The 27,347-nt window shown below is 42.6% G+C and overlaps 1 protein-coding gene across 2 annotated transcripts in view; it reads left to right on the top strand.

Annotated features, from left to right (window-relative positions):
• Positions 1–27,347, top strand: part of Atxn10 (ataxin 10) — a 123,452-nt gene that overhangs the window by 23,755 nt on the left and 72,350 nt on the right. For both annotated transcript variants that reach the window (XM_063262941.1, NM_133313.2), the window contains exons 3-7: positions 4,262–4,344; positions 13,857–13,953; positions 15,403–15,561; positions 19,848–19,928; positions 24,298–24,463. In XM_063262941.1, the coding sequence (XP_063119011.1) occupies positions 4,262–4,344; positions 13,857–13,953; positions 15,403–15,561; positions 19,848–19,928; positions 24,298–24,463 (586 nt within the window). The remainder of the gene's footprint in view (positions 1–4,261; positions 4,345–13,856; positions 13,954–15,402; positions 15,562–19,847; positions 19,929–24,297; positions 24,464–27,347) is intronic.

A 27,347-nucleotide genomic window follows, 5' to 3' on the forward strand; every position in this document is an offset into this window, starting at 1 on the left:
ACCCACTCTACAGACCAGGCTGGCCTCGAACTCAGACTTCCCCTTGCTTCCACTTCCCGGGGGCTGGAATTAGAGGTGTAACTACCATGCCTGCCTTTTCCTCGTGCTTTCATGAAACCAGCTTCTTACTAAAAATTCGTTTTAGAATATTTTATTTGAAATGAAGTCAGAAGCCACAAGCAGAATGCTCACCTTTCTTCCCCGGATTTGCAGGTAGAAAGGGCCTCCAGGGCTCTCCATCACAGCTGTGATGGGTGAAGTTGAGCTGGTCCAGAAGACATTTGATTCCCTTGGCTGCTTAGACAGTCTTATACCTGAGGCTTTAATATGATTAATGAGATTTTTTTAAGATGAAAGGGAAGGAAGAAAAAAAGCTGGAGTTGTTTTAACATCAGTACTGAGACAAACCTGCCGTCTCTTTGCAGGAAATGGATATAAATAACCATAATTAATAGTTATTATTTTGCTTTTTTAGCTAATTAATTTTAAAACCTTTTTAAAGGGTTATTTTTATTTATGTGTCTGTGGGACTGCCACATGTATATTATGGGGTACCCATGGAGTGCAGATGGGGTGTGGGATCCCCAGTAGCTGGAGCTAGTAGGTGAGCTCCCAAACTCTAGAAAAGCAGCAAACTCTCTCAGCTGCTGAACCGTCTCTCCAGCCCCAATATCAGGATTTTAAAACATAACTTTATGTTCTGGAAACATGGGCCAGGATGCCAGTTCCAGGTCAGAAAGGGCAGGGAGCCTAGAGCGGAGCCTGCACATGGGCATCTTTGCTGGCCTCGGTGGGGAGGAAAGGAACTTTGGCAGCACATTTGGGTCGGGTACTTTACTTGCACTCTCTTGTCCTAATCCTTGGGATACATTGAAGAGTAGTGTGTGTGCTACAGCTTCCTTCCAGTTTTTCAGTGGTAGAAACTGTGGCTTAGAGAGGTGAAATAACCTGTCCTGACACCATTTACTGATGGACAGGGAGCTAGGTCCTCGCTCTAGCTCCATGCTGAAAGCCCCCACCATTGCTGAGCCCACACAAGGTTCTTTTGTCTGTGATTCTACCCTTGTAGTCGGTCACCTAAGCTTGGACGTGGGACCCTGTGCACATGGAGGAAGCCCTTCTGACTATCACCTTTCCCTTCTCACATGGTAACAGCAGTGACTGGTAGGCAAGACTCCTTGGCCCAGGGATGAGTGGAATAGTGAGTGTGTGCTGCTTCTGCGTCTGCTGCTGTTGCTTTTGTTGGCTTTAGACAATGTGTGTTTTATGTTCTAAGCAATGTATGGTACTATAAAAATCGCAACATTAGAAAAGCAAATGCCATGTGAAGTGAAATAATCAGTCTGTGGCTTGGTCATCAAGGCAAGGGCAGTGCACTGGGTCACGGTTAGCTCTCACTGTGGGCAGCTTTTGGTTGGCACCCATAAAAATAAAAAGGTAAGAGCACTAAGCTTCCTGTCTTTTGGTTTGGTTTCTAGTATTACATTATTATTGTTGTTGATTTCTGAAAAACTCCAATCATTTGAGGCATTAGTTCCCAGAAAAACATTTTTAGTCAGAAATACAACAAAGATTCCAGTGGGAACTTTGTAGATAGTTTAAACTAAAGCCAATATTTCTGAGCTAGTCAGGATTCAAACCAAAACATCCTTATGTATGTGTTCCTGTTCGTGTGCGTGTGCGTGTTCGTGTGCGTGTGCGTGTGTGTGTGTGTGTGTGTGTGTGTGTGTGTGTGTGCGTTTTCTTCTTTTGTCATTCCACGTTCAGAAGATGCCATTAAAGCCCACATCTCTTTTTATGACATGGGATATAATACAGCAAAGCAAAGACTGATATCTGAGTCATGTGATACTTCAGGAAGTACCCAGGAAAACTATTCAAAACATACATAGCACTACATATAAATATAACTGTTGCTGCTAGGGTCACTGTACTGTTTCTGTATAGGGTCAGCTAGTAGGTAGTTAAGCTTTGGGTTCTCTGTTACATCTCTCAACTCTTCCATTGTAATGGGACATCAACCAAACAGTATGTGAACAGAGTGGATATATTTGTGTTACGTTTGTAAAGTCTGAAATTTGAATTTCATTAAATAGTCTCGTGTATTTGCTGACACCAATTCTGAATCTCTGATACTAACTGCATGTCTAAGAATTCACTTCTGTTCTGATATTATCTATCTATGGGAATTAGTCATAACTTAAAAGGCTCACTCCTGAATAGCTTTTGCTGTAAGGGCGCAGCAAGAAACCACGGAACATAGCCATTCTTCATGGACAGAAAGGACAGTCTTAATAAAAAGAAGTCTTTCTGGCTGCCTGGGACAGTAGAGAACAGCAGCTAGCTACAAGAGCTCATTGGATTATAGGGGTACATGGAGGTGCAGCTCAGATAAAGGAGTTGGAGCTGTGCTAAGAAGTATTGGGGTGCAGCTAGCTGTTGAGAGTTTCTGAAAAACACTCTTGGTCTTTGTTTCCAAGCTCAGTTGGGGGTCAAGGAACTGATACTTTAGGGAACCAAAAAGTTGCTATTTGTCATACTATCTGGAAATCAGGTGTCCATTTCTGTATGACTGACCAGAAGTTAAGGGCTCCACCAGTTTTAGTAACTCACAGAACTCAAGGAAGTAGGCTCTGGTTCATTATAATGGATGTGTACTAGGAACATCCAGGTAGAAGGCTGTGCACTGTGCACATGACTAGGTCTAGGGGCCGGTGAGGACCCGTGTCCTCTGGGTCTGCTGTCTCCTGTCAGATTGATGCATTCACCAACATGCAGCCTCCTCGGACCCCACTGCTAGTTTTTCGATGGAGTTTTCATTACACAGACATGGTTAACTAAACCTAAACCTTCAGTTGTGGTTCTTGAATTCATTTTTCATCTCCTTTCCCTCTCTGAGACGGAAAGTTTCTCAGTTGGGTCCCTTGGCAGCTGGACACCGTTCCGTAGCCATGCTTGAGTTACTTTTATAGCATGAACTCAGATGTGACAGAGTTCCTATCATTCAGGAACTCTGGGCCAGGTGCTCAGGACAAAGACCAACTAGAGATTGAATCTATTGCTGTGCTATGTGCTATGTGCTGTCTCTTGCACATATAGAGTATCTTAAAAACAAACAAACAAACAAACAAACAAACAAACAAACAAATAAACAAACAGATAAGGAGTTTCAGCTGTTTTGCTTATCCCAGTTCACCCATGATCTTAAATACTCATATTTATCACATTCAGAATACATTTCTGTGATCCCAAGGTCCCCACCTTGTAAACCCATTACAGCAGCTCGTGTTCAGAATGCCTTCTAAGTCCCCTTAGCTAGGCATCCCACATCTAATCCTGTAATTAGCTAAGTTACATGTGATCTGTCCTGGGACAAAGTCCCACTTTATCTGGGACCTGTAAAACCGGGAAACAAGTATCTTTTCTCAAATACAGTAGGCAGAGGATCACAGCTCAGAGGGCAGTGTAAGGCATTTCTCTTTTCTTTCCTTTCCACACAGCTCTAGGATGCTGTCCAAGGATTCTTGGCACCACACAGCAGAGATCACCATTCTGTAGTCTCTAATAACATGCTCTCATCCCCTTACGAACGCTGCCAGTTGTGCCTGCATGCGTGTGTTTATGCCAGCAGTCGGTCTGTGGTGCCATGATTTTTTCTGTCAAACTTCTTAGCTTAGGGTTCTGCTAGCTTCTGCCCACTGACCAAAGCCTTTTTTTTTTTAATTTTATTTTTTTTAGGTGTTTGTTACAGCAGCCCCCACTATTCAGGTCCGTGTCACTTTACTGTTGAGACTGTGACATATTACCAAAAACTTAGACAGCACACATTTATTATCTTACAGTTCTGGAGTCGAGCAGTCCATAGGGATGGCCTGGTGCACTTCCTTCCAGAGGCTGTGGGACGGAATCAGGTTCTTTGCCTTGTGGTTTTCAGCCCTTCCACTTTGCTTGGCAGCTGGCCTCCTTTCTCTTGGTTCCAGCTTTCTTTCTGTAGGGAGCCTTGTGGTACACTGGACTCCATGTTACTCAGCACAGTCCTTCCATCTCAAGATTATTGATTTGGGCTTGTTTGAAAAGTTCTCTTTACCAGATAATGTAGTAATTACAGATTTTGGTAATCAGGACATGCAGATCTCTGGAAGCTGTTACTCCGCCCACTGTAGGAACTGTTGATTGGCATTGTGCATTGAATCAGCATTTGAGATTCAGTATTAGGGAAGAGCATATATTTGGTTTAATTATGTCTTAAAATTTAATACAGGAACCTGGATACCATTGGAGTTGCCGTTGATTTGGTTCTTCTCTTTCGTGAACTTCGGGTGGAACAAGACTCTTTGTTGACAGGTAATGTGCAGTATAATTTAATGAATTATTACCTTGAAAACTGTTTAAAGCTAATGCTCTGAGTTTTCAGTCATGAAATTTCATGAATAAAATTTCATGAAGAGTTACTAGGAAGACAAGTCTCTGTGACTTCCTTTCCGTCCTGTTGTGGGCCGACTTTTCTCTTCCTAGTTTCTTAGGCTGAGGCTTCTCTTAGTCTGTTTGTCTGCTGCAGCAAAATACTTAGCTTAGGTAATTAATAAAGCAGACACTGACCACCCTAGAGGGCAGGAAGTCCAACTTCAGGGTTTCAGCATGATTTTTATGTGGAAAGGGCTTGCTCTCTGGCTCAATGAAGGTGCCTTCTTGCTGTGTCAGAAAGGCAAAAGGAGGCAGAGGAGCTCTTGGCCTCTTCTAATGGGCTCTAACTGCAAGACCTAGTTCTCCCTCACAGCCTTCGTCACTTACTACCAACACCTCGGAGATTTGATCTCAGGATGTGGATTTCAGAAGGACTCGGACAGTCAGACCACAGCAGGATTCACCTCCGTGTCTTTGGAGATAATATTGTAGGGAGGTAATTAAGGTTCACTGAAGAAGTCTTCCTGAGAAAAGAATAGTAGGACACATAGGTCCAGACCATGGAAGACACAGGAAGCAGATTGCAGCCTAAAGTCAAGAAGAGAAGAATCAGGAGAAACCAGCACTGACTACACCATGGACTTGGAGCCATGGTGGAAAGTAATAGTTTGAAGCTGTCGGGGCCCTGGTCCTTTGCTGCAGTGGCCTGGGATGACTGGTGCACTCACTGCTTGTGGTCCTTACATATGTGACAGACAGTTTTGGTTTGACTGTGAACGCCCTCCAGTTTTTTTTTCTGCTGCTGGCACTGTTTTGGGAGGTTGTGGAACATTTTGAACATGGAGTCTAGCTGGCTGATACCAGCCCTGGGGCAGGGCTTACAGTTCGTCTCCAGTTCTCCTTGAGTTCCCCGCTTCCTGACTGCTCAGACAGTGTAACCGGTTCTAACTTCTCCTACTCTAGCCACAGGCTGCTCCATCTGTCGCTGTGCTCCCCTCAATGATGGACTGTATCATCTCAAACTGTGAGCCAAAATAAATCCTTCCTCCTTCAGCTGCTTCTCTCTGGTATTTTACCACAGTGCGTGTGCTCCCACTGGTGACTGCCCATGAGCTCACACTCCAGATACTAAGTCAGTCAGTTACCTCAAGTGACACAAAGGGAAGTTAGCTCTTCTTAACAGCTGTTGTTATGGGACTAAGAGCAGTACTTGGCTTCTTAGTTTGAAAACCTGGAACGTTCTTAGACTGTTTTGAAAGCATTTACATTTTTGTACTAGTAGCATGAATGCTTTGTACAAAAGTTATTATCTTAATACATCATTAAATAAATAATAGTTTTTATACATGACCTTCATATTCAAGGCATTGAGACATTATGAATAAATATAAATTATCTGATATAATCTTTATAAGTATTCATGCTTGTTGGATATGTAGATTATAGGTTGAAGTAATTGTTACAATAAAAAGTAGATTCAATTTATAAGTATCTCTTAATCCCTGTTCTTATATAACATGAGGGTGCATATGTTAGTACCCATCCCAGTGGATGGTAAGAGAAAAGAGTAAATGATAAGAGTGGATGGTAAGAGGAAAGAGGTGAGGCTCTTTTCTCACAAGCACCAAAAGAATCCCAGACAGGGCACAGCGAGTCCGTGTCATGCGCTGCAGGTGTGTCTGCTGGCGCGTATCTTTGCTGTGTGCCATTTCCTAGTGTTATTCTTTGTGATTCATTTCACTGCTGTCTTGGGCTCCTAATAGTTGGTTTAGAGAGCCCCCTTTCAATCAATTAATATGTCAGTCATCCGATGACATAAAGTACTGGTGTCTTAAAGTGAACTACGTCATTTAAGATTTCATAAACAGCAAATGACTTTGCTCTAAACTCTTTTGAGTGGCAGTTTTTTAAAAGAGGTTGGTGGATGTAGAATTGAGTTGTAAAATATTTTAAAGATACTTAGTATTAAAGGATTCTTTGAAGCACTGCTTTATAATTTGTCCTTGGTGCTCAGAGTTGGAGGATTAAAAACCAATGATAAAGTAAGAGTTTTCATTGAGCTGCAGGAAAACTCCGGAGTCTGTGAGGTCTGTCGTTCAGCCACTGTTCAGATGCACTTCATCTTGTAATTGCCGGAAAATGCTGACAGTGTCGGCTGTCAGCAGATGTGCGCTTTTCTTCTAAAGGTGCGGTCCTGAGCAGGCGCAGCAGAAGCGCGGCAGGAGGCAAATGCTTTGATTATGGAGCTATTAGTGTGGGGCTAGTCCCTCCCCTTAACCCTGGATACCGGCCGTCACCACCCAGGTTTTCTCTTGAAGTTATCCATTTGTCCACAGCATCACATGGGCTCCCCTGCCCCGCAGCGTACTTCTCATGTAGTGCAGTCTCCTGCTCTCCACCATGAAACCACTTTCCTTGATTCTGAATCCCCCTCTCTTTGTGCTGTTCCAAATCTCCTGTGCAAGCTTTATTTTGTTTTTACAATGTATGATAAATGATTGCTTCATTCCTTCTTTCTTCATTGAGACAGATAGAACCTAAGAAAAACAGAAAGGGGAAGATGCCGAAACATGCTTTCATAACCCAGTTATGTGGCGAAGGATACCTCGGTTGATGTCAGAATAGGTCCCTGTATGTCTTTTCTCTTCTTTCTTTCTCTTCCTTCCTCCCCTCCCCTCTGCTCCCTTCCCTCCTCTTACCCTCTCCTCCCCTTCTATCCCCTTCTCCCCCGGCTGTCTGTCTGTCTGTTTTAATTTTGATGGCCTTGAGAATTGAACCTTGGGCTTCAGTACGGTAGAAAGGCCTCTGCTGCTGAGCTGTATCCTAGCCTTAGGCTCATTGTAGAAAGGATACATTAAGAGTTGGTTATAATTTAGATAGCTTCAATGCTATCAGTTTAACAAATTGATTTTTTCCTGTGGGGTAAACTTAGTGGCTTGGGCATATTAGGCAATGTCCCCCAGCCCCATTCACTTAACATAAAACCATCCATTTTAGAGTAGACAGTTGAATGGCCTTGAGAACAGTACAATATTCCACAACTAATACCTGTACATAGTTAGCCTGTTTTCTTATGCTCAGTGGTATAGGGAGAGCAGTTCTTCTCCCTTTCCTTCTCTTGCCTCTGCTGATCACAGTTTTATGTCCTGTCTCTATGGACTTAATTTATTCCGAATATTTCTTATGAATGGACTTGTAGAGCACATGGGTCTCGAATGCTTTTGTGCTTCAGCAGCATTGTAGCATGCGTCAGAGTGTCAATCCTCTGGATTAGATCTACTTTATTGTTTTTATCTTCATCACTGATGACCACAGGCTCCTCTCACCCTTTGGCTGTGAGGAATTAACATTGTTCATGTGCACATGCATTTTTCTGAGGGCCCGTGTTTACTTCTTTGAAGCATGTACCTAGGATTAGAATAGTTGAGCCTGAATGCCACCATGTTAAACATTATTTTTTAGAAGATTCATTCTGTCTCTGTATCTGTCTGTCTGCCTCTTTGTCTTCTCTCTCTCTGACTGTTGTGCCTGTCTGTTCCCTTCCGTGTGTGTGTGTGTGTGTGTGTGTGTGTGTGTGTGTGTATGTATGTATGTAAACTCGTGTACATTTGTCTTATATATGTTGCCTATAGAGGCCAGAGGAGGACTTTAGTCCCTGGGAGCTGGAATCACAGGTAATTCTGAGCTGCCTGACTTGCGTGCTGGGAGTTGAATCTGATTGCTAGTCCTCTGTCAGAGCAGCAAGCACTCTTACCTGCTGAGCCTTCTTTCCAGTTGCCATGTCTTGAGGAGCCACTAACCTGTTTTCCAAGACATTGGAGGCATTCACATTCACTCATCAGTGTGCGTTCTGATCCCTTCATGTCCTCGCAGACTCTCTCTCTGGGGTTATAGTCATCCAAGTGGACGTGAAGTAGCCTGGGTTTCTTCTCATCTCCCAAGTGACTAATGATGCGAGCATCTTCTCATGTGTATGTTGGGCATTTATACATTTTCAGAGAAATGTTTGTTTGGATCTTTTGTTCAGTTCCTTCCTTCCTTCCTTCCTTCCTCCCTCCCTCCCTCCCTCCCTCCCTTCCTTCCTTCCTTTTAAATCCCTTCTAATTGTGTTTTATTCTTGAGTTGTGGAGGTTACTTGAGTAATGTCTTGTAGACACTAGAGATTCTGTTGAATCTGCAGGTGAGTTGGGAAGAGTTTCCATCTTGACAATATTGGGTCTCCTAGTCCATGTAGTGGGAGCATTTTCTACTTAGAAGTTTTCAGCTGTGTCCATTTTAAGTCTCCGACTTGTATTCTGTAGCAGAATTGAAAGAGAGGCAAGGAGAAAAAGGGAAATTAGCGGATTTCTCACCACCTTCTGAGAAAGGGCCAATAGGAAAGTTCTTGAGTTTGATTTGGAATTCAACAGTGACATTTGCATTTAATAAAAAAACCCAGAACTTATTTTCACAGTGCCTTAGTTCAAACCTATGAAGTAGCATTGTAAAAAGCATTTTGATTTCACTATCTCAGTACTTTCTCTGAGAACCTTATTTTAGGGAGACTGTTGTCAGGGTAAATGTGCCAGTTTTTTGTTACTGCTTTTGAGGTGAGGACTGTAATTATATTGTCAAAATAATATTTAGAGTATTATTTTCAGGCAATAATTGCAGTGGTCTGACAAATATATTATGTAAACACAGGTATGAGTTATTTTAATTGAGCTATTGATGTTGTTTTTGGCTTATATTCTTTCCTAATCTGTAAAAATAATGCTGGCATTTTTTAGGGGCTTTGCACTGTTCCTAGTGTTTACATAAAGACCAGTTAGTTGATAGGCTGTTGGCTGAAGTAAACTGTTATTTCACTTGCTGCAACCTCCCTGCCTGTGCCCAGGCCATCTTAAGTCCGCTTTCCCAGAGTCCTGTTTTGAATTTTCAGAGGTTTTTGTTGCTTCTTTTTCTTTTTTCTTTTTTTTTTAACTTGAGGAACTGTTGGGCTGCTCAGTGTCCTTTGGCTTTTTACATTTAAACTTGAGTGTCAATATTCCAAAGTATTTAGTAGAACTCTTAGTATCTTTTAAAATTCTGGCTTCCCTGGCAAACAGTTGGTACTTTTATATTATAAGCATCCAACATGCACTTAGTATGGACTGATTTTTAAGGACTCAGAGTAGACAAGGAAATAAGATTCTATGAAAGGCTACGAGAAGCCCTTGAATTTTAAATGTTTTTCCTTTTTCAGTGTTTTTATCTGTTGATATAAACAAACATAAATTTTGTGTTCAGTTTCCTTAAATTATATTAAATTATTTAGTTTTGGGTTCTGGCTGTTAGTACTGCTGATGCAGTGCTTTGTGGGAGCGGGGCCTGCAGACACTGTTCCCTAGAGCAGAGCAGAGGAGGGCGTCCAGTAAGGCTGGGGGCATTGCTGGCACAGAGCTCCTTTGCCCCCACTTTCACAGAGCAGACACTGAAGTTTTGTTTGGAGCTAGGAGGCAAAATGAAGAGCTGGTACCACTCAACTCTGTTTATCAGTGTCCTGTTGTTAACAGTTCATGGACTCTTGAACCTTGGGCGTCTACACCGTCAACATCTGCTGTTGCTTTCTTTTTTTTTTTTTTTTTTTTTTTGGTTCTTTTTTTCCGGAGCTGGGGACCGAACCCAGGGCCTTGCGCTTCCTAGGTAAGCGCTCTACCACTGAGCTAAATCCCCAGCCCCCTGCTGTTGCTTTCTAACTGTAAGTTGTGCCAGCCTAGTGGATGTAGATGAGTGCAGCCTCCTGGTTTTCTCTTGCTATCAAGTACTTTTTCATCCCTGGCTTCCTATATTGGGTCTTATCGATTTTTTTTTTCTTCACAAAACTTTATTTTTTGCCTGTTTTTCTGTTGGCTTATCTGTCTTTTTAAAAATGGTTTGCAGCCAGGTGTAGTGGCTCATACCCTTTAATCTGTGCACTTGGGAGGCAGAGGCAGAGGAGGCAGAGAGGCAGAGGGAAGGAGGAGGCAGAGAGAGAGAGGCAGAGAGAGGCAGAGGGAAGGAGGAGGCAGAGAGAGAGGCAGAGAGAGAGAGGCAGAGGAGGCAGAGAGGCAGAGAGAGAGAGGCAGAGAGAGGCAGAGAGAGAGAGGCAGAGAGAGAGGGAGGCAGAGAGAGAGGCAGAGAGAGAGAGGCAGAGGAGGCAGAGAGGCAGAGAGAGGCAGAGGCAGAGAGAGAGGGAGGCAGAGAGAGGGAGGCAGAGAGGCAGAGGAGGCAGAGAGGGAGACAGAGGAGGCAGAGAGAGGGAGGCAGAGAGAGAGGCAGAGAGAGAGAGGCAGAGAGAGGGAGGCAGAGAGAGAGAGAGGCAGAGAGAGGGAGGCAGAGAGAGAGGCAGAGAGAGAGAGGCAGAGAGAGAGAGAGGCAGAGAGAGAGAGGCAGAGAGAGGGAGGCAGAGAGAGAGAGAGGCAGAGAGAGAGAGGCAGAGAGAGGGAGGCAGAGAGAGAGAGAGGCAGAGAGAGAGAGGCAGAGAGAGGGAGGCAGAGGAGGCAGAGAGGGAGGCAGAGAGGCAGAGAGAAAGGCAGAGAGAGAGGCAGAGAGAGGCAGAGAGAGAGAGGCAGAGGAGGCAGATCTCTGTGAATTTGAATCCAGCCTGGTCTATGGAGTGAGTTCCAGGACAGCTAGAGCTACATAGGGAGACCCTGTCTCAAAAAGAAAGAAAAGAAAAACAAAGGCTTATTAGGAACTCTTTGAATATGCTGTGAGTCTGAAGGAAGTTGTGCATTTTATGTATCTTCCTATTCTGTGGTAATATTTCCGTTTTTATTACATGGTATTGTCTGAGAAAAAGTGTTACTAGAATTTTTTAAAAAATATTTATTTATTTATTATGTATACATCATACAGCTTTCTGTCTGCATGTGTGCCTGCAGGCCAGAAGATGACTCCAGATCTCATTACAGATAGTTGTGAGCCACCATGTGGTTGCTGGGATTTGAACTCAGGACCTTTGGAAGAGCAGTCAGTGCTCTTAACCGCTGAGCCATCTCTCCAGCCCGTGTTACTAGATTTAACGCTTATTAATATTTAAAAGCTCTCCAGTGTTTTTACAAATTTTTAATTTGGGTGCCTCATGTTCAGCTCAGTGGTAGAATGGAATTTTCTGTCCTGCGTGAGGAAGTACAGCATTGTCAGAGTTTCTATGCTGACACCCAGGCACCCCACTGCTAATTCTTATATAGACTGTCATTTATTTAATGACTTGCTGCTAATGCTTTTGCCAGTTTAGGTTCCAGTCAGTTCGTGTTCTAGTCCACTGCTGTGTTTAGTCCTGTCTTGGTTCCACCTGTTGTATCTTCCGTTAACTGTACTAGCCGGTAGTCTGAGCACAGGTCCTTTTTACTTTCCGACAGTGTCATAGCTATTAACAGCCCTGTGTATCTTCATACACATTTTTAGAATGGTTTTACTAAGTTTCCAACAAATATGCTTGTGTACTGGGATGTGCAATGACATGTGAGTGTGTGAGTGTGTGTGTGTGTGTGTGTGCGTGCGCGCTCCTACTTGGATCTGACAAGTTATATTTAATCTCTATATAGAAGCTGAGTCACGTGCACTGGATAGTCCTTTCCTTACTTAGTTGTACTTCAATGCCTCCGTCTTATCTTGTAGTTCCTTCTTAGATGGTGTACTTGTATCTTGGCACTTAAAAACACTTTCTTTTTAGACTTGCTTGTATGACTCTTTTTGCCTGCATGTATGTGTGTACCACGTGGAGGATGTCCAAGTCCTTGGAACTAGAGTCATAGTTAGCTGCCAACTGCCATGTAGGTTCTGGGAACCCTGGATCCTCTACAAGAGCAGCAGTGCTCATAACTGCTGAGCATCTCTCCAGCCCCATATCTTGGTACTTTTATAACTAGAACCCTTGTCCTGGTCCCACGTCATCCTCCCCTGAGCCCAGGGTCTTGAACATAGGCCAGTGTATCAGCGTTTGTATCCCTTAGCCCAACATCTTTGTGCTTGACTGTTTCCTGTATGTAGAACTATGGACCATTTTAAATGCTGACTTTGCTGAAGCAACTTTTGTAAGCTCTTTTTAAAATTTGTAAATTTGATTATTAAAAAACCTTGCAAATAAATAAGCTTTTTCAAGAATGCAGACAACTTACACATTTAAAATATTGTACATACATTAGCCTTTCATTGGAAGGGTGGGCTGTGATACTTTGAATTGTTTGGTTTTTTTAACCCTTGAATCTTTTGTCTTGCTGGCAGTGATACATTTGTACTCTTCCTAAGTGGTGATTGCAAATTCCTTAGACTTCCTTTCAAAAAAGAATATTTGTCACTGTGCCTGACCATTATAAATTCTGAGTGCACTGCGGATTTTTTGTTTATACCTAGCTTTAGGCTAAAGCAGCCCCTGAATGGAGGTCCCTGGTAGTTTTTAATCTCTGCCTTGCTGCCGGCAACCTCACTTTCACTTATGTCTTGATACTTTGTTAATGATGTTGCTGTGACTTTCTGTGTTTCCCTTGTGAAAATTTGGCAAACTCTTTCCAAAGTCACGGCACCATGTTCCCTTCTCGCCTGCAGTAAATGGTAGTCCGAGTTCCACCCACTCCCTAGCATTCGCTGTGGTCACTTTTCCCAGCTTTGGGCCAGTGCTTTGCCGCTTTATATTCTAAGTGACAGTTAGGTTTTTATTAAATCTTACTCAGATCTTTGAGATGTATTGTTATCCTTTGTCTGAATTCCAATTATAAGTTTTTTATATCTTTTTGATAAGTTAGTCTCTAATGCTTATTTTCAGTAATATATTTTGCATTAAGGCTTCTTATGTCTAATTTTAAGAGGCCTATTTTTCTTTTTTCTTTTTTCTGGACTGATATTTGGTCTGTCTCTTTTTAGCTTTCTTTAACCTGCAGTATTTCTATAGGCTTATGTCCTAGGTATGTTTGTTTTAAACAACTTGTAGCACTTAAAAAATTCATTCCTGAGTTTATCTGTGGTTTGTTTTGAGATAGGCTTTTGTTGGACCGGTCTTGTCGTGTTGTTTACTAGCATCATCCTCCTGCCTCAGCATCTGGAATGCCCTGGTTACAGACCTGGGCAGACCTACCTAATTTGTAGTCCTCTTTTAATTGGAGCATGTATTCAAGTGATATTTCATATCATTATATTGAGTTTATAATCTTTTAGAAGTTAATTTTATAAAGTGTTTTGATGAGGCATATTAATTTCATGCTTAGAATTTCATCGTGGAGTGAGACTCTTAGATAATCATTCAAAAAATCAGTATTTGATCACTTTCTTCCTCTCTCTTCCCCCCTCCTATCTCTCCCTCCTCCCCTTCCTGCCTCTCTCCCTCCACCCTCTTCTCTCTCCTCTCGTTCCCACTCTCTTATTCAATAACTCGGGAAACATGTCTTACTAAGATATATCTATTTGTTGTGGTGAGTCTGTTATCTCCAGTTTTTACTTTTTTGTCTCCTTAGCTTTCCGCTGTGGCCTGCAGTTTTTAGGCAACGTTGCCTCACGGAATGAAGATTCCCAGTCCATTGTTTGGGTCCACGCCTTCCCAGAACTCTTCATGTAAGTATGGTGTTAAGATTTTGTTTTTACTGGCTCCTGAAAAAATTGTGGTTATAATTCCATTTATATGAAGTTCAAAAGCAGGAAACCAAGACTATAGTTGTAGAATCCTGGGTGTTGGCTGGGAAGGGTATGGAGGAGACCCCGGGCTCTGCCACTGTTCTGTACCTTGGTTGGCGCGGTGGTTCCATGAAACACATATTTGATAGTCGTGGAGCTGCACAAAGATTTGTGGCTCTTGGGAACATGCTGGCTTATTTTTAAGAAAGAAATGCCATGGGGAAAGTAATAATTAAGGACCTTGAAATTTATTAAGGAAAAAAACCCCACAAACATAAGACATAAAATAAGCGCAGAGTTAATCCTTGTTTTTTACTGTTGTGTACTGCATGGCTCAGTACTATTCTTGGTAGATACTGAGTAGGGAGGTGAGAGGATTTACACACTGAGTAGGGAGGTGAGAGGATTTACACACTGAGTAGGGAGGTGAGAGGATTTACACACTGAGTAGGGAGGTGAGAGGATTTACACACTGAGTAAGGAGGTGATAGGATTTACACACTGAGTAGGGAGGTGAGAGGATTTACACACTGAGTAAGGAGGTGAGAGGATTTACACACTGAGTAGGGAGGTGAGAGGATTTACACACTGAGTAGGGAGGTGATAGGATTTGCACACTGAGTAAGGAGGTGATAGGATTTACACACTGAGTAAGGAGGTGAGAGGATTTACACACTGAGTAAGGAGGTGATAGGATTTACACACTGAGTAGGGAGGTGAGAGGATTTACACACTGAGTAAGGAGGTGAGAGGATTTAGCAGTTGTGTTATGGCTCTTGCCCCCAAGTTCTTCTGTTTCACATCTGCCCCTTATGACCGTGATACAGATGCTAATAGTCTTTTTACATTTTTTGACTCTTTGTTCTTTCTAACAAGAATATGCTTTAGAAATGTGATCATTTTTATTTTTTCTCTATTCAAATGTTACTTTCTTTTCAATTCTGAGTCCTAAGTCGATGTAACTTTTCATTGTCTTTTTTGAGATTTATTCTTATAATTGTCTATGTGTGTTGTACATGTCTGTAGGCACATAGCCTGTGTGAGCAAAGTCGCTCTCAGCCAAGTGTGTTAGGTCCCTTGGAGCCAGAGTTAGGGGCAGTCGTGAGCCTCCAGGGGTAGCTCTTAGGAACCTTGGATCCTTTGCATGAACAGATTATGCTTTTAGCCACTGAACCATCTCTCCAGTTCCATTTTATTGTATTGTTCTGTTATATTTACTGTTTTCATAGTCAAAGATATGCTTCCCCCCCCCACAGCATTATAATCTTTATTATATCCTAAAATATTAATATAAACTAAATTTGCTAAGGATCATTATTATTATTAATGTCACAATCACACTTTACGCATTGATAATTGGACTAAGAGTCTCCTTTCTTTGTTTGGCAGGTCTTGCTTAAATCATCCAGACAAAAAGATTGTTGCCTACTGTTCCATGATTCTGTTCACATCTCTTAATTCTGAAAGGATGAAGGACCTGGAAGAGAACCTCAATATTGCAATTAACGTCATAGAAGCTCACCAAAAGCACCCAGAGTCAGAGTGGCCGTAAGTATCCTGCTAGGGATTAGATCGTTTAAGAACATCCTTATGGATCATTTTCCTCATGAAGTTTAGTAGTACATTGAGACAGGGGTTGCTGTGTTCTCTAGGCTGGCCTTGAAGTTTCGCTCCTCTGCCTCAGCCTCCCAGTGGCTGAGATTATCACATCTGGCTTATTCCAACCTTATTAATTTGTTTACTTCTTGTTATGCAGAGGAATTGAGTTTACTTAGACAAGTGCTCTCCCACTGAGCTACAATTTCAACCCCTTTGTAGAAGTTTTAAGTAAAAAGATGTGGTCTGGGGGTTGGGGATTTAGCTCAGTGGTAGAGCGCTTGCCTAGGAAGCGCAAGGCCCTGGGTTCGGTCCCCAGCTCCGGGGAGAAAAAAAAAAAAACATGTGGCCTGATAGTTGTTTGAAGATGTGAACGAGATACAGCTTGAGTTTGACCTTGAATTTAGGATGGGGAGGGGGCAGTTTTGGTGTGCGAATGAATACAGGACCAATGTCTTAGCCTCTTTGGAGACTGCTGTGCCCTCAGCAGATGGGGCCTTAAAGATCACTGTCCTGTGGGTGTTGTGCAAATGAGACACTTGTTACTGTTCACATTCTCTGCAAACAGAGGGTCTGCTTTCTCTCTGGTTGTTTTTAGATTTCTTCCCTTTGTGTTTCAGGGTTAGTGTCATCTCAGTATAAATTACTTGGAGTTTGTTCCTTTTGGGATCTTTCCAACTTCTTGAGTCTGTAGGTGTGATGATTCGTTTTTTGTCAGCTCAACACAAACATGGACATGTGGAAAGAGGGACTTTCAACTAAGGAATTGCCTCTATAGGCCTGTCTTGTCTTCAGGGCCACCAAGCCAGTTGTGTCAGGTCGTGGGCCTGCTTTCAGGCTCTGTTAAGCATGTCCATGTAGTATCTGTGTTTCTGGTCATTACATCATCATGTAGAACCTACTGTACAGTAGTTAGGTCATCACGTACTGTTTATATTTACAGATATTACATCGTCCCCTAACAAATTGACTTGTTTTTCATTGTCAAACTCACCAAAAATGTTGTTTACATGTTTTTTCTTCACATTTTAGTAATTTTTCCCCACCAATCCAAGTGTCTGGATTTATTCCTCACAGTAGGCAGTGTGATCAGGACCCAGGTGGCCTCTGGTATTTGAGCCTCTTAAATGAAATATTATTATATTGAAGTTCCACCTAAGTTTAACATTGTTGACTTTTTTGAATATCACTTGTATTTGAATTGCCATATGCAAATAAACAGCAGTGTTATGTGAAAACCTTACCCCTTTATCCCTTTACCTTGGAAACTCCCCTCAATGTGCACACGCAGCATCTGCTGGCGTTGAGGAGGAGGCCTCAGACTCAGCTTACCTTGAGCCAGCTTGGAGCCGAGTCTGTTTATTTGGTAGGTACTTGATGGGTAGCCGAGGCCTGTATCTTGTCAGCTTGGAATAAACAACCAGGCTCATCATGAGCAAACACAAAATCTACTTCAGAGTACCTCAGAAGCTGTCAGCAGTCAGCAGCTGGGGTTGAGGCAGGAGCAGGAGGGGGAGTTAGTCCTCAACTGACAACTCCTGCAGCTCACCCAGTGCACTTGGCTGAGAACTGACAGAGGCCTTCACAAACTGTTTTACTCTTAAACCTGAACTGATCCTGAAGTCAGAGGAGATCCACTTTCTGCCCTTTCTCCTTGCTCAGACGTGCAGTTGGCTGGTGAAGAGCACCAGCTACGTGAGGGTTTATCATCTCCCGTGGGTGCTCTGTTCTAGAGGGAGCGGTGTAATACTGTAAGAGTAGCTCCAGGTCTTTCTGTGTGATATACCGAAGTAACATCAAAGTGTGGGCGAGAAGGTTTTGGCATTGCATTTGGCTTGGGTCATTGGGTAATGTCTTTTTCTATACTTTGGGTTTTTGTGTGACTTTATTTTTAATTTTTGATAAATTTTCCATAGCATAAAATTCTTGCAGATAAAAAAACCATCACACACCAAAATTAACTAGACCCCAAAATCTATACATCTCAGTGAACTTCTTTACATTTAGATTGGCCATTCTGAGGCTGCAGAGCTTCACATGGGATTTCATATGTTCACCTTCAGATATATTTTATCTGCTTACCACCCCCAACCCAAAATATCCATGACAGATTTAGAACTAGAACACTTAGCGTTTTATATCCTCTCATTACTCAGTTTGTCACCTAGACTTAACCTTCTTCCTTTCCTAATGCCGGTCCTTTTTTGTCGTCTTGTCTGTGTATTATGCTGTGCCCTCCAGTACATTTGTCTGCATATGTATTGACCAGATTCTGCATCTGAAAGAGAATGTGTGACCTGAGTATAAAATATTCTAAGTCCATCCATTTTCCTGCAGTTTTTCTTACATTTTTCTTTAGAGTTAAATAATATTTGTGTGTGTGTGTGTGTGCACGTGTGTGTCTGACATTCACTATCCATTTATCAGTGGACAGTTAGGTTGATTCCAAGTTCTTTAGCATCAACAAAACATAATAAACATGGGGTGCAAATATCTCTCTGGCAGGCTATGGAGATGGCTGGCTCTATGCCCAGGAGCAAACTAGCTGGGTCTATGGTGGCCCTGGCTCTTTCTCTGCTGTTTGGGGAGTAATTTTGGAAGTAAAAGTGTGTTCTAGTTGGTGGTACAGGGTTTGCAATGTTGTGGTTTTTTGGGCAGGGGTGTCATGGAGTTTTGTTGTGCTGTCTTGTTTTGTTGTGGCCTTGAATGTAGCAGTCTGTCTGCATAAGCCTCCCTTGTGCTAGGGTCATAGGCACATACTTGACTGAATATTGTGTTTTTTACAAATTTTCTCATGAGAAAAGTTTTGATTTCCGCATAGCTAAATTCTGTATGAATGGGCTTTAGGATTCCAGTTTTACTTCTGAACCTAGCTTGGAATGTATGGATTCCTCTTACCCTGGTCACCTCTTACTCTGAGTACCTCTTACCGAAAGTAACTCTTACTCTCGTAACCTGCCTTAAGTAATGTGAACACTGTTGACGTTCATTACTACTGTTATTCATTATTCTTAGAAATATTCAAATCCAAGTGGTGATTGACAGCTTTAACGATCTATAGGAGAAATAGGATACTTGTTTAGATTTTGTTTCAGAGGTGGTGGTGTTGGGGCACCAGGCTCTGTGTAGGCAGCAGCTGCTGAACTTCATCTCCAGGGCTGAGTTTATGTTTAGATCGAGGACAGTGTGGTGATCACTGATGTGTGTCATTTGATTATCACACTCAATGACATTTTATTTGTTAATGAGAGAGTAAATAAATGGTGTGTTTGTGTATTTACTACTTTATAGTCAACCTTTATTACTATAACAGTATCTATTAAAATCGCATTTTTTAGTTCTTACATCTTAGTGATACCTTTTGTCAGATACAGTTGAGAAGTGTTAGTGGTGTTCAATCTTTCCAGATGCCACAGAGGTACTTTGAAGAAATATGCTTATAATCTTTGCCTCAGGCTTCCACAGCCATCTCTCTAGTCCAGATGAGCACCGTGCTTGACACTGTGGGTGTTTCCTTGGTAACCGGAGCACTCTGAAAGTGGAAAGTCAAGCCAGGATTCATCACGGCATTGTTGGCATAGCTTTAACAATATGACATGTCCATTTTTCTGCCTCGTCTTACAGCAGTAAGCTTTGGACTAAAACAGTGTGTTATGCTTCCTGTCTAGATCTGACATTGTCACTAAATGTCATGTCCCTGTTCACAGTGAAAAGCTCTGTCAAAGCTGAAGTAGACTTGCTTTTCTAATTGAATCCACTGAGTTATTTTCATACAAATTTCACATGAAAAATTGGAGAAAAGAATATTTCGAGACTTCTTTCCCCTTGATACTGCTAAGAAAATAATTTATGAACTTCTTAAAACATAGAGGACGCCAGTGAACTTGGCCTAGAGAGATGGCTCGGGCTCAGAACACTTGCTGCTCTTACACAGGACCTGCGTTCAATCCTCGCACCCACACGGAGCTCACTGCAGTCTGTAACTCTAGTTCCAGAGGATCTGTCACCCTCTTCTGGCTTCTGTGGTTAGGCATACATGTGGTGCACATGCATACTACATACATATGTACATACAGACAAAACCATATGCATAACAATAAATACTTTAAAAAGATTATAGTAAAACGTTGAATTAAATGAAAGGCTTTTCTTTTGTATGAGGTAAGTTTATAAATTGGGTAAGGATGTGTACGTTTTATTGTTTGTAGTAACCAAATTTCCCTTCCTTTTCCCTGTAGGTTCTTGATCATTACAGACCACTTTCTGAAAAGCCCGGAATTGGTGGAAGCTATGTATGGCAAACTCAGCAATCAGGAAAGGTAATCTCTCGCCCCCAAAGCTGTATGGTTTTGACTCGTTAGCATTCCATATAGTGTCCAGTAAGCCCGAACTGAACTCTGTGTGGTTTCACATCGGCATAGTCCTCTAAGTCCATGTGTGAGTTTACATTGCTTGGTTAACATCGCAGCGGAACCACAGCAGGCAGTGAGTGATGTATATAGGGTTTACAGAATTTATATAGAATGTTGTTATTAAGAAGTAAAAATAAAACTTTTAAGAATAAAATGTTGCAGTTCCTCAATTCTGTAACAGCAGTTTCCTGTCACGCATTGTGGTTGTTTCTTTAGGACATCCTTATTTGTGCATAAATCTCTGGTTTGATTACTTAGAATATTCATTGCTAGGTTGATGGTTTTCTGGTGGATAGTTCACACAAAGTACTGTGCCTTTATTGTGGTGGAGGGACATTCACATACTAGTCATACTCAAGCTAACAGGTAGAGCGTAGCCCAGGTGCCATGCCTCTTACCACAGGGTGTGGTGAGGCCTTTGTACTGACTGACTTCAGCCTTTGCGTGAAGGGTTACTGTGTTTACTGCTGTGTGTCCATGCTGATGTGCTGAGGTCCAACTGGAGAGGAGGGCCGATGGGAGTTTTGGGTGAAGTGGAAGCTTGGTACCCCTTTGTCTCCTGAGGAAGAGTGAATGTATCCTTTGTTCAGAGGTTTCCTTTGGCAGGTCATTAGGACGGAGTCCATTTTCCTCAGCAGGTTTATGTGACAAGTACATTTTTCTCCTGTGAGTGGAGAATCCTTAGAAGAAGCAAGTAGACAATTGAGGAACCACACTTGAGAGCACGGGAGTGGAAGAATCCTTTGGGGTGTCAGACTGTGTCTCTAGCCCTGCTACATTGGAATATCAGATTGGTTCGGGGCTGTCTACATTTAAAAAAATCAGTTAATAAAGCAGTGGTGTACTGAGCATCTGTGGTGGCTCCTGGCCATGAAGGTGAACACCAAGCACACTCCCTGCCCCTGTGCTACAGGCAATAACTGCATGATGAGTGTTGGGGTTCTGTTGCCTTTACTTAGCACCTGGAGTCTGTCGAGAACAGATCCTTTTGCGAGGGAAGTTTGAATACACATGTAATCGGTTTGTTTGGTGTGATTCAGTAGCGAGAGCCAGTGTCATGCACTGTCTGCCCCCGTTCCTGCTGAGCCGGTGTACTTGTCGGCAGGTGGGAAAGGCCGCCCTCCTGAGGCACCGTGTACAGCACTCAGGCTATAACGTGTGTATAGCACAGGAACAGATGGCGCTGGTGTCTGGGTGGCTCACTCATTTAACCTTTCTAGAGCTCTGTTTCATCTAAGCAGAGGGAAAGCAATAGTGGTCACCTGATGGGATTATTATAGGAGATTCCTGCAATATTAAGGTCTCAGAGCTTGCCTGTTAGCAGTCAGTAAATACGAAGGGAATGTCCCTTCCTCAGATCTCTTGCTCTCTTGTCAGAGCTGGTGTCAGACTGCCTTGGCCTCCCAACAACTGGCATTGGAGACTTTGCAGAGATCGCAAGCATGTGCCACGAGGCTCAACTGTTTATTGTTTCTGCTGTGGCTTTTACGGTTAGCATTGTGTGGCAGCCATGTCTCCCTCCTCCTTTGGAGGCTGTGGTATTTCTCCTTAGTGTATCTCTGGAAAGCAGTGGTCAGTCCTGTGAAAATACAAAGGCAAATAGTCAATGGGGAAAAGATTTGTTCTAGCTCACAGTTTTAGGGGCTTGAGACTGTAGTCCAGCTTCTGAGCCCTGTGAGGTACGTCTCCACAATTGGGAGCAAAGTGGCTCACTTCCTGGTGGGCTGGAGGAAGGGATGGGGGACCATGTATAACCTTCAAAGGCATACCTTTACTGATCTCCTTCCTCCAGTGAGGCCCACCTCCTACCATTCTCCCATCTCCTAAAATAAGTAGTCCCTAGTTACCCGCTAGGGACCAGGACTGTGTGGTGGAGTGGTGTTTGTCCAAGTGTGTGAGGGCGTGCATGTGTGCACATGGAGATTAGGGGATAATATTGTCTTCCTCAATTACTTTCCAGCGTCTTCCAATTCTTTCATTCGTTCAGTCATTCATTCTTGTATAGGGAGGTTCTTTCACTGAACCTGAAACTCATGCTTTGGCTAGGCTGTCTGGCACATCTGCTCCCAAGATCTGCTTGTCTCTGTTCTCAACACTGGGGTTACAGGCATATAAGGTCATGGCTGGGTTTACCTAGGTACTAGCAATTAAAGCTCAACTCCTCTTGTTCTCATAGCCAGTGCTCTCCAGTCCTGGTGCTAAGGTGTCACTGTGTGCACTGTGTGAACTGATAGTATTCACACTAACACCACCCCTGTGCTCAGGTCCTCAAAGGCACTGTGACGTGGCATTGTTGTGTTTTTGTGGTTAGGGATCTGAGCATCTTTTTTTTTTTTTTTTTTTTTTGGTTCTTTTTTTCGGAGCTGGGGACCGAACCCAGGGCCTTGCGCTTCCTAGGTAAGCGCTCTACCACTGAGCTAAATCCCCAGCCCCGGGATCTGAGCATCTTGGGTCGTGCTTCCTGGGGTTACAGAGGTAGCTGTTACCCAGCCAGCTGATTCTTCTGTCTGTCTGTCTGTCTGTCTGTCTGTCTGTCTGTCTGTCTGTCCGTCCGTCCGTCCGTCCGTCCGTCTGTAGGTACAGATGAGCTTTGTCAGCATCACTCACTGTCTCAGTGGGAATAGTTTGCTGTTCTGGATTAGTACAGCTTTTGGCCTTTGAGGCAAATAGTATTGAACGAATTACACTTTTGGGGAAGTTCAAATCTAAATTGAAAATTTACTGGAAAATTTTGAATTTGAATTATGGATGCTTTATTTCTTGCTCTAGAACGTTCATAAAATACTCTTCTCCCCACTCTTACCCTACTTTATGTCCCCATCAGAACCTTTTCAGGTTTGCAAACGTGTAACTTTTAACAACTGTAGTCTATTTCACTTTAAATATAACTATAAAACAGGGTTGGGTTTCTTTTTTGTTTTGTTTTGTTTTGCTATAGAAAGTTTCCCTAAGCCTTTTACAAGTTCATTGCTTAAAAAGTCCTACTTTGGAGACAGAGTATACCCATTTGGTCACAAGTGACTTAGAAACAGAATGGACATGTCAGCTAGTGACTGAGAGAGAATCATGGATGCTCGGCTCAGAAACGAGTGTGTGCCTAGGGAGCCTCAAGAGGCCTAAGCAGTAGTTCATGGGTTAGTGGAGGGAAACAAGTCTTTGAATCTGACGTATAATGATTCTGCTAACCCTTACCTAGGTCTGGTGGCTTTCCATCCTTGTGCTTGAGTAAATAACGCAATAAAGAGCATTTGTTAGGCTGTACTTGTTTGCAAGGAGGCAGAGTCATGGGCCATATCACATTTTGCTCCATAATGAACCTGGTGTGCCAGTCCTCCCATAAGATTGTACTGGAGTATAAAGTGCTCATGATGTCATAGCTGTGGAATGATCATAGCCATTGCAGTGTCGTGCAACGCCTTACGTGATTGTCGGTTCTAGTGAAAACCCAGTTCTCCCAGTTGTCAAAAATACGGTTATGTGTGGTGCCCAGCATTTGAGAATCAGGAACAGTTATGTTTAGCAGAGTAAATCAACATGCGAGGTTAAGCTGGCCACAACTCATCCATACCATTCTTCTTCTTCTCCTTCTCCTTCTCCTTCTCCTTCTCCTTCTCCTTCTCCTTCTCCTTCTCCTTCTCCTTCTCCTTCTCCTTCTCCTTCTCCTTCTCCTTCTCCTTCTCCTTCTCCTTCTCCTTCTTCTTCTTCTTCTTCTTCTTCTTCTTATTATTATTATTATTATTATTATTATATTATTGTGTGTGCACATTACACACGTGCATGTATGTTTGTACATGGGGTGTGCATGCCTGCTGGATTGTAGATGTTTCTAGATTGACATCGTTAATGTAAAACTGATTATATTGCTTGTCCTGTGGAGGCTTGTGAGGACTAAATGAGCTACTGTGTGTGCATGGATCAGTGCTAAATAGTGAATAAGGGACAGCTCATCTCAGCTTGCTACTATTATATTGTGACTGTATTCATAAAACTTAATTGGCAACCTTTATGAAATGTCAAATTGTTTTAGTGTTAACAGTGACGGATGTAAAAAGTGTATCGGAAAGTTCTTGCTGCTATTAAGTCACATAGAAGAAACTAAATATCTTTTATGATATAAGACTGGCAACTGACAGCTTTATTAATAAAGCCTTTTCTAGCTAGATATTAAAATAAAGTTTAAGAAGAATGACAGTAATTCTTAAACTGTCCTCCTGCAGTCATTCTTGGTATCGTGCAGCGTACTTGTTATGTGCTCATGGGAACTCTTGTTTTCCAGGGTCACACTGTTAGACATCATGATAGCCAAGATCGTGGGTGACGAGCAGTTGACAAAGGATGACATCTCTATATTTTTGCGCCATGCTGAGTTGATTGCAAACTCATTCGTGGATCAGTGTCGGAATGTGCTGAAGTTGACCTCAGAACCTCAGACGGAGGACAAGGTGAGGAGACATATCTCAGGCCTGGAGGGGAAGAGCAGGCACGTTTTCTACTTTAATCAAAGTAGAAAACCATGAGGTGTTTCTTAAAAGGTTCTAAAGATTTGTTATTTGTGTGTGTGTGTGTGTGTGTGTGTGTGTGTGTGTGTGTTGCCTGTGGAGGCCAAAAGAAGGAGTCAGGTCCTCCAGAGCGAGAGTTTCAGGTGATTTTAGGACACTTATGTGAGTGCTTGGAACTGAACTCTGTCCTCTGGGAGAGCTCTTCATTGGTGACTCATCTCTCCAGCCCCTATTGAAAGGTTTTAAGTGAGTGATAGGTGGCTTTGTTAGAGAAGTTAGAAACTAGACATAAGGGGAGACCCTGCCCACGTTAATAGCTGTAATTCTGTAATTCTGGCTGCTACTTTCAGTTAGGCACATCCACAGGCTTGTGTTAAAGACACATTTCGATGGATTTGATGCTGTGTCCTTATCAGTCCCATAGGCATTTAACACACTTTCTGAGTGAATACATGGATGCGATCACCCCTGTAATTACACGTGCAGATTGTTTCTGCTTGTTGTCCTCAGGGCCGTAGTCACGTTACATAGTCACATCGTTGTAAGTGCCCATATTCGCCTGCTGCTCTTGCAAAGGGCCTGAGCTGGGTTCCCGGTGCCCACCTGACCGTTCACACCATCTATAATTCAGCATATAAGAAACTTAACATCTTCTTGGACTCTGAGGGCATACACCAGAGTCCAATCTTGTACATATAAAAAAATTACAAATCTTTAAAAATAAAATATAATATTCTAAAACAAGTAACTTCTGACCTGTTTTTTTAAGTTAATTTTTTTTTTTTTACATAGGGTAGGCGCTTTCTAACTCCCCTAGTTACACTCTCCTTTCTACTAAAGGCTACTGAAACTAGTTGATAGTAATTCTATCCTCCCTTTTCACTCGAAAACCTGCTTGTACCTTTCCTGTGAGTTAAAGTCAGAATTGTTCTCTCTTGGAAACTGCTCAGTAGCAGAGTAAAAGCAGTTCTGGAACCAAATGAAAGAGGGCCCCAAAGCAGCGTGTGAGCAGGTGGCTAAGCTAGACTAGGGTGCCATTTCTGTGAGATTGAGTAGTAAATTAGACTCATGATAATGACAGAGAACAGGTCACATGTTCGCTGGGGCTTAAGTCGGGAGTGAGTGTAATTCCACACAAGGGAACTTTTTGAACTGTGTCAAACTAACTTTTATGACAGTTAGCCATAGCTGTGTAGTTTGATATAGCCTCTGTTTTGCATACTTAAAGGTGGGTGTTGCATATAAACCATAGCTCAGTGAGGCAGATTTTAAATACACTTTGGTGGTTGATGCTAGAGTGCTGTTGGCAGTGGGAGAGTTCAGACTCCAGAGTGGACGCTCCCTCAGCACAGAAAGGTGTGCAGCGAAGCAGATAAGAGATCATGGCATGTACTGAGCGGTGACGTGTAAGCCTGGGAGTTTCTTCACTTCTGGCGTAATTGAAGTCATGCTTGTGATACTTTGTCACGCTGAGCGTGCACTGCCCTTTGTGGTTGAGTTCAAGGCCACTTGGCTGTTGTCTTTGTTGCCTTCAGGTGGACGAAAGGAGGAAGTCTCAGCGCTGGCTTACCTTCAGCGGATAGTTGCTTTTGATCCCAGCAGGGGGAGCAGTGAGGTGTGATTTAAAAATTTTAAAAACTTACTTTTCTAGGAAGCAAAAAAAAAAAAAAACCTTCAATATTTGTTAAGTCACATCTGACTTTAAATTGTTCACAAGACTGTGTTAAAATAACTCTAGTATTATAGTGAGATAACCTGCTAACCTGCACGCACACGTTCTCTCTCTCTCTCTCTCTCTCTCTCTCTCTCTCTCTCTCTCTCTCGTGTGCAGGAGCACATGCGTGCGTGAGAGTGTGTGTATGGGGATGTGTACATGTCCGTGGGTGTATATGAAGCAGGGCAGATGTCACGTGTCTTTCTTTGTTGTTTTCCACCTTGCTGTCTTGAAACGGTCACTTATTGAACTGGTAGTTAACCTTTCTGGCTAGGCTGACAGGCTTCCAGTCTCTCTTGGTCCCCCTGTGTCTGCCCCAGTGCTGGGTTGTAGGCACATGCAGTTTTGTTTTGTTTTGTTTTGTTTTGTTTTGTTTTGTTTTAACATGGTACCAAGGATTCAAACTCAGGTCCTCAAGCTTGCATGTACTCTCACCTGTGATCCATCCCTTCAGCCTCTAATTTTTATGTAGAAACATATTTTCCCTTCAAATAGTAGTTTCTGTAAGAGAAGAGGAAATATGTTGATTTGCATGTACTATACTTTGAGATAGAAATGGGAATAAAAAAAAAATAGGCTTGAAGGAGACTCTTGAACCAACATCCCAATATAGCATGGGATATCTCAACTCCTGTGCCGGAGCTGGTTGATGTTAACTGCTGAGTCTGCTGTTCATATCTAGATGTTTACGGCCTGGCTCTTGGTTGGTTGTCAGGGTCATCATGGAAGTTAGTGAGTGCACATCGGGGCTCTGCCTTCGTCTCCTCCAGCCACTGGCCAGCACGCCATACATGATTTCTTAGAAAGACATGACAGTTAACACAATTAGTAAAGTTTTCTGAAGACTATGACTAAAAATAGCTGTGTTTATTGAGGATTTTTGCCTGTGTAGTTTGAAAACACTGAAGCTTTCTTCATATGCTTCTTTGTGGATGTAGTTTGGTGTTCAGTGTCCATGCTGGTCCTTTGCTGTGCTCCACTCATTTCCGGGTTGATTAGTCTGTTTGGCATAGTTTATGGTTGAGTTTACTGAATCTTAGTCACTCATCCTGAGCCTCACCTTTCCTTTGGAAGGTTTATGTTTCCTGATTCCTGTTCACTTTCAGAATTGTC

The sequence above is a fragment of the Rattus norvegicus genome, chromosome 7 (genome assembly GCF_036323735.1).
Source record: "Rattus norvegicus strain BN/NHsdMcwi chromosome 7, GRCr8, whole genome shotgun sequence".
NCBI lineage: Eukaryota > Metazoa > Chordata > Mammalia > Rodentia > Muridae > Rattus > Rattus norvegicus.